This window comes from Drosophila sulfurigaster, chromosome 2R (genome assembly GCF_023558435.1).
Source record: "Drosophila sulfurigaster albostrigata strain 15112-1811.04 chromosome 2R, ASM2355843v2, whole genome shotgun sequence".
Classification (NCBI taxonomy): Eukaryota; Metazoa; Arthropoda; class Insecta; order Diptera; family Drosophilidae; genus Drosophila; species Drosophila sulfurigaster.
Window position 1 is genome coordinate 27355677 of NC_084882.1, and position 6231 is coordinate 27361907.

The window sequence follows — 6231 nt, forward strand, 5'->3', positions numbered from 1 at the left end:
AAATTTGTGTTTAATACATAATATAAATTTCACTTATTTATTATTTGTTTGATTTGTTATTTACTGTAGCCCTGGTTAGTGGTTAATTGCCGTTGTGACGTTTTACAATACTGTTTTGGGCTGCTATTTGAATGTGCGTCCTCGGTTTCTAGTAATAAGATAAACAGTAAATGAAGCATAGTTTTAAGCAAATTCCGATACAACATGGAGGAATCTAGTGAAAATACAATTGCTGCTGCCACTGCAACGCAACAGGATATAACGACACGTCTCGCAGCGCTAAATCGCTGGCAAGAGGAGCAAAAGAAACTGCTCGAGGAGCGGCAAAATAATCAGCGAATCATGTTGGGCTTAGAGCAAAGGAATATGTATGAAATGCTTGGATTGTTGCACAATAAACTTGATGAAATTGACGATATATCGGATGCTTCCATATCCGACAATGAACCCGAGGAGGTCATGGAGGTTAGTCACATATCCAGTATACAAATGCCGCGGCATGCGGTTTATCAACAAGAAGATCAGGAACAAGACGAGAACGAGGAAGCTTTTCAGCAAGCAGGCTTGGATTTTAATGCTCAGCAGAGCAGTAGCTCACAGCCAGCCAAGCCCAAGCGGCCATTTTTGCGACGTGGCGAAGGACTCAAGCAACGATTCCGTGTTGATCCCGAGCAACTGCGTCTTAACAATTTGCCACGTTACAAGTACGCAAATGCCCATCCACAGTACAGGATGCCAGCACCTGGCAGAACGCAGAAGCGTAGCATTCTAAAGACTCAAAAAGCGGCACCCAAAGCAGCAACACCAATGCCGCCTCCTCAGCTGTCCTTGAAAGAACATCGTTTTCAGCAACAGTTGCTACAGAGTGGTAAAAATATCTGCAGCTCCACGCCGGACTTGAAGACCTCTGCCAGCTCCAACAGCAATACAAACTCCACAATTTCACCCAAGGTGCGATTTGTCGCGGATGAAGGCAAAGGACAAACGGCCGACGATGAGGAGGAATCCTCCAGAGAGTTGAGTCCTGGCGCGCTACAGAATTTGTGTTGGGCCAAAGTGTTGGACTCGCAGCAGATAAAGCCGCCAGTACTGCAGCGACGTTCCGCGCAAATCTGCGTGGAGAACGAGGACAACATTAGCATCTTTGAGTTGCTGGAGCAAAAGGCACGCGAAGGCAGCATTGACATGAACTCCAGTTGTATACGAACGTTTATGGCACGCAAGGAACAGCGTCGTCAATCGCAGGAGGCCGATGACAGTGATCAGATTATAGTCACCCAGCAAATGCGTCAAATGCGATTACAACCCGAACCTGCCTCCCAAGCAATGGACGATGACGAGGAGCAAAGCACATTGACGCCATTAAAGCTGGGTAGCGGAAAGACGCAAGTGCGCGTACGCTTCTCGGATTCCACGGATACGCATGAGTATTCCGACGAGACGACTCTGCAGGACCCTAGCAATGTGCAGCTCTTTGAGGAGTTCAAGGCCGCCCTATTCCAAGCGCTGGAACAGAAAAAAATGCCAGAGACAGTGACAGCGACAACAAAACCAGTGCCCGTTGAGGAACCTTTGTCGCAAGAGCTGCAGGAAAAGGCGAATTTGGTGCGTACGCGGTTGCAGGAACTGGAAGCAGAGATTGCCACATTTAAGGAGCAGAATGCCGAATTGTTGCGTTTGAAGCAGCAGCATGAAATGGATCGTGCGCAATGTGCTCAAGAGCATATGGAAGCCATGGAACGTGTGCATGATGAGAAGATACAAGCAGAAATCTATTTGCATGATGAGCGCATGAAGATAGAGGAGGAGCGTCGCAAGTTTGAGCAGCAAATGCGGATGCAGAAGAGCAATGTCAACAGCAAGGAGAAAAAAGAGTTGGCTGCACTTAAGCAAGAAGTGGAATCTTTGCAGCTGCAGCTTAAACAAAAGGAACAGAATCATGTTTCGGCTCAGGCACGTTTGCGAGCTCAACTGCGAGCCAATGAGAAGGAGCAGCGTGGCTATCGCGATGAGATCGAGTTGCTCAATCGCGAGAATAAGCGACTGGAACAGGAGCTGGTCAAGATCACTCGCGAGAGCAACAGCAAAATGCTGCAGGAGATCAATCGCAACATAGCACGGTTAGCGCCGAAGATGGTAAGTAATATATTTGCAAATTCATTGCTTAAAATATAAACTAAAACATTCTTAACAGGAAACAACTTTGCCTGCCGCCAAGCATGTGGATGAGAACGGCAGACGTCCCAGCAAATCACTGGGTGATGTCACCAGTCAGGATAAGCCTTCCAAGCATCGTGTGCTGCCCAATCGACGACACAGCTCGAGTCGAAGTCGCAAGAAACCGGAGCCATTGCATGAAGATTACGCTTCCAGCAGCAGCAGCGGTGAATTGGAGGAAGTTCCATTGCCCACAGTCAAGGCAACAGCTGCCAAGGCAACAGAAACCGTGGATACGCCAATGGTTGACAACAGCAGCAACAACAACGAGTTTAAGCGTGAGATTGTCAATGCAGATGGCAGCAAGGATATTTGGTATCCCAATGGCAACCTGAAGAAGATAAGCGCAGACGGCATGACCGTGCGCATGCTCTACTTCAACAAGGACATCAAGGAAACGGACATACGTGCAGGCACTGTGAAGTATTATTACGCCGAGTCAAACACTTGGCACACCAGCTATCTGGATGGCCTGGAAATACTCGAATTTCCCAATGGACAGACAGAGCATCGACGCAAAGATGGCACCGTTGAGATACATTTCCCCAATAATACCATTAAAATTGTAGACCCCAGTGATGCAGAGAAATTGGAAGAGTGGCGCTATGCGGATGGATCACATCTGGTGCAGCTGCGCAATGGTGACAAGATTCTAAATCTTCCAAATGGTCAGAAGGAGATACACACTAAGCTAAATAAACGACGCGAATATCCCGATGGCACTGTGAAGCTGGTCTATCCCGATGGCAGCCAGGAGACACGTTACTCCAATGGCCGGGTGCGTCTCAAAGACAAGGATGGCAAGCTGATAATGGACACGGATTATGCCAAGTATTAAGGGGCAATGTAATTAGTTATTTTTATAAAATGCAATTTTGTTAAAACCCCCATTTAAATTAAGAATAGATCGTAATACATATTTAATGCCGCTTTTTATTGACTGTCGGTATCCATTGTAACATTATATGATTCCGTGTTATCGATGGATTCGTTTGGAGTCTCCATCATTTCTGGATTATCGACTCCTTCAGCCATCATTAGTTGCTGTTGGAAGAACGATGCGTCCTGATTGAATAGTTTGGAAGCAAACTTCACTATTTCTTGATATGTAATCTCACATTTCGCTCGGGGTCCCCAGCTAAAGAAAGTCTTCGGATCATCATAGGGACTCAGTTGCGAGCGTTCGCGTCTCAAATACTGCTGATTTACAAAGGTATCATTGATCACATCGAAAATATCGTCCCCAAAATAACCGTGCTCCTCGTGCACATCAATCTCCATCATCGTTAGCATCGCGTACAGCTTTTCGTCTTCGATTTTATTGCCGCGCAGAAAGATGTAGGTGAGAATAATGTAGAGTAAGGCTTGATGCTTTTGCTGCGACGATGTTAGCTCTGCTGTGGATGCCACTGGGGCTTCGGCGACGCAAATATATCTTTTAGGTGCGCCGTCTAACTGGATCAGTTTAATACCATAGGTTTCCTCAAGCAGCTGACTGACCAATGGCAATCGCTTGATTGCTTCATTTCTGTTGTCAACCGATGCGGTCAGATCGGTGAATTTAATTGGCACTTTATTTGCCGAATGACACAAAATGAAATTTATCATTGTTAGCACTTGATTGTCGATAGCCATGGGCGTGGATTCCAGTATCTGAGATTGGGTGTGTTGTGATTGTGATTGCGTATTTCTTGCATTTCCTCGACGCGAGGCATTGCGTGATGTGCTGGCCATTTCAAATGGAATTTGCTTAAATTTGTTAAGAAATGCACATCAACTGAGCGGGAAATCCTCTGTTTACTGTTTACGAACAAAGCAGAGTTGTAAAATTTGCGAAATGTTTGTAAGTGTTGTAAATCAAGCGGATTTGCCAGTCGATTGATGTTTTGCTGTCATTTGTTATCGATAACTGCAAACTATTGACGAAAATCGATAGCAAGATTTAATAGTCGTTAATTTTAAACCATGCATAATAAGAAACCGCAAATTAAAATAAGAAAAATCACAATATGACAATCTCTATATTTGGAACACAAAAGTGCGCATTCGTTGGCCATGGCAGGATTAGAAAATGTGCCTTAGCACACTTTTGCACACATTTATCTCGTTGAAACGACTCTCAAGTGTGCCAAAGTGCTTGAAGCAAGTGCTAGGCTAAGCACATGATGACTTTTATTGATTTCCTGCTGCTACTGTTTTGCTCATTCAATTTCACTTTCAGTTAACTGTGATGCGCACACACAGTCAGTATTGAAAGTGTTCTGTCTAATGTAACAATAATTCCAAACTGATAGCCTTTAACCATTAAGAGATTGTGTAAAGTGTTTTTTAATTAAAAATGGCAAAAATGTATGAGCTGATCAGCAGGAAGCAAACAACTTTCAAAACTAAATTCGAGTGACATGCACGGTCAACATTCACCTGGTCCAGCAGCCATGCGACGCAATGAAATTGAAATGCATTTTATGCAGACACGCGTCCCCAGACAACGACGTCTCAGACCCGTCTGCCGGCTTTGGTTAAACATAAATACATGTGTACAGACATAGTTTATTGCCTTGAAATGTGTGTTTTGGTGAAAACTAGTTGAATACCTGACGCAGCCACAACTTAAGCCGCAACCTGCAACTTCTCCCTCCTGTGATTGCTAACTAAATGGGTTTTAACAGGCGGAAGGCTGTTTGGCCAGGCGGCAATCTTTAATTGATTTGCCATTGTAAAGACAAAAGCAACGTTTTGTTGTTTTTTTTGTTCAATAATTTATGCATGCCTTTTGTTAAGAAATGGCAGAAGCAGAAACTGAATTTATGCTCGAATAAGAACCATAATGAGAGTGCCGAATTTGCATATGAAAAAGATGTTGTTGAGGAATTCACATAGTATTAAGAAAGGTCATAATTATTGTGATCATGGTAAAGTGAAATGTCGCCGGAGCTTAATAGAAACTTTGTTAGCCGCATGCATGAGTAAACAATAACAAGACTCATTGTCAACGCTTTGCCTTTGGCTTTCTACACATAGATAAACATTTTTGCTTTCAAAATGCGCGGTGTAATGTCAACTTTGCCAGCTTCAAGTGCCATTTTTGCTATTTTTTTGTACTCGTGTTCGTTCAACTAATTGTTGTAGTTGATGAAGAAAATTTTGAAAAGAAAGTCAAGGTCTTTTAGCAAAAGACTGCGGCAACGAACTTGTCTTATGAACATTAAAAATTAACAAATGGGCAAACGCTAAGTCATTTAGAATTTTCATGATAAATCGCAAATCATGAAGCGATGCCAAAAGCAAACTTCCAACGGGTTTCTTTTTTTTTGTTTGTGGTTCATATGGCCACATAAAAACTTATTTATAAATTAATAGCAAAAAAGTAATGAAAATGCGAAAGTCGTGGCTGAAATGCTCTAACAGCCATTAGTCTTCAAGAGTTTATACTTTTAGGAAAATTATTTTAATAATTTAGATACTCTAACTACAGTTTATAAAACGTGATGCAATTTTAAAGATAAATTTGGTATAAAATTGAATTGAAAATGGTAAATTTTATACTTGTTACAAACAGTTTTCAAAAGTGAACCAAGCTCGCAGACATTAGAACAATATTTGAACAGATTAGTCGGCTGTTCTTGGCTTGATCTGGTTGCGTGCTGTTGCTTGAAAGTGGTCTACCTTCAGCTGGGCATTCTTGTCGAACGGGTGTCGTGGACCACGAGCGCCTCTGGCGTTTGTTGGAGCCACCGAGCAACAACTTTGGCCAGCCGGCATTTTGAGAGAGAGCGAGCGAGAGAGAGACCAGTTATGGAATTTGCTAAATATCAATGGGAATCAACAATTAACAGCGTTTTTCTCGATTATAAATATTCTCATATATAGACATTTACATTATTCATGTTACTTGAGCAACGAAACGCATTTGCATTGCTAAAGAGCCGTTACTTCGTTCTGTTTCAAATCTTGACTTGCCCCAAATACACATTGATGCCCCCCGCTAACTGATCAGCTTTGGCTTGTCTGATA

At 43.0% G+C, this 6231-nt stretch overlaps 2 protein-coding genes across 2 annotated transcripts; one reads left to right on the top strand and one right to left on the bottom strand.

The window, feature by feature from the left end:
- The first annotated feature begins 65 nt into the window (after window positions 1-65).
- Window positions 66-3141, top strand: LOC133837262 (centromere protein J). The gene is made up of 2 exons (XM_062267951.1): window positions 66-2136; window positions 2195-3141. The coding sequence occupies exons 1-2, from the start codon at window positions 205-207 to the stop codon at window positions 3053-3055; spliced, it is 2793 nt and encodes a 930-aa protein (XP_062123935.1). The 5' UTR covers window positions 66-204; the 3' UTR covers window positions 3056-3141.
- LOC133837268 (non-structural maintenance of chromosomes element 3 homolog) lies at window positions 3127-4069 on the bottom strand. The gene has a single exon (XM_062267957.1). The coding sequence runs from the start codon at window positions 3949-3951 to the stop codon at window positions 3151-3153; it is 801 nt and encodes a 266-aa protein (XP_062123941.1). The 5' UTR covers window positions 3952-4069; the 3' UTR covers window positions 3127-3150.
- Window positions 4070-6231: the final 2162 nt, after the last annotated feature.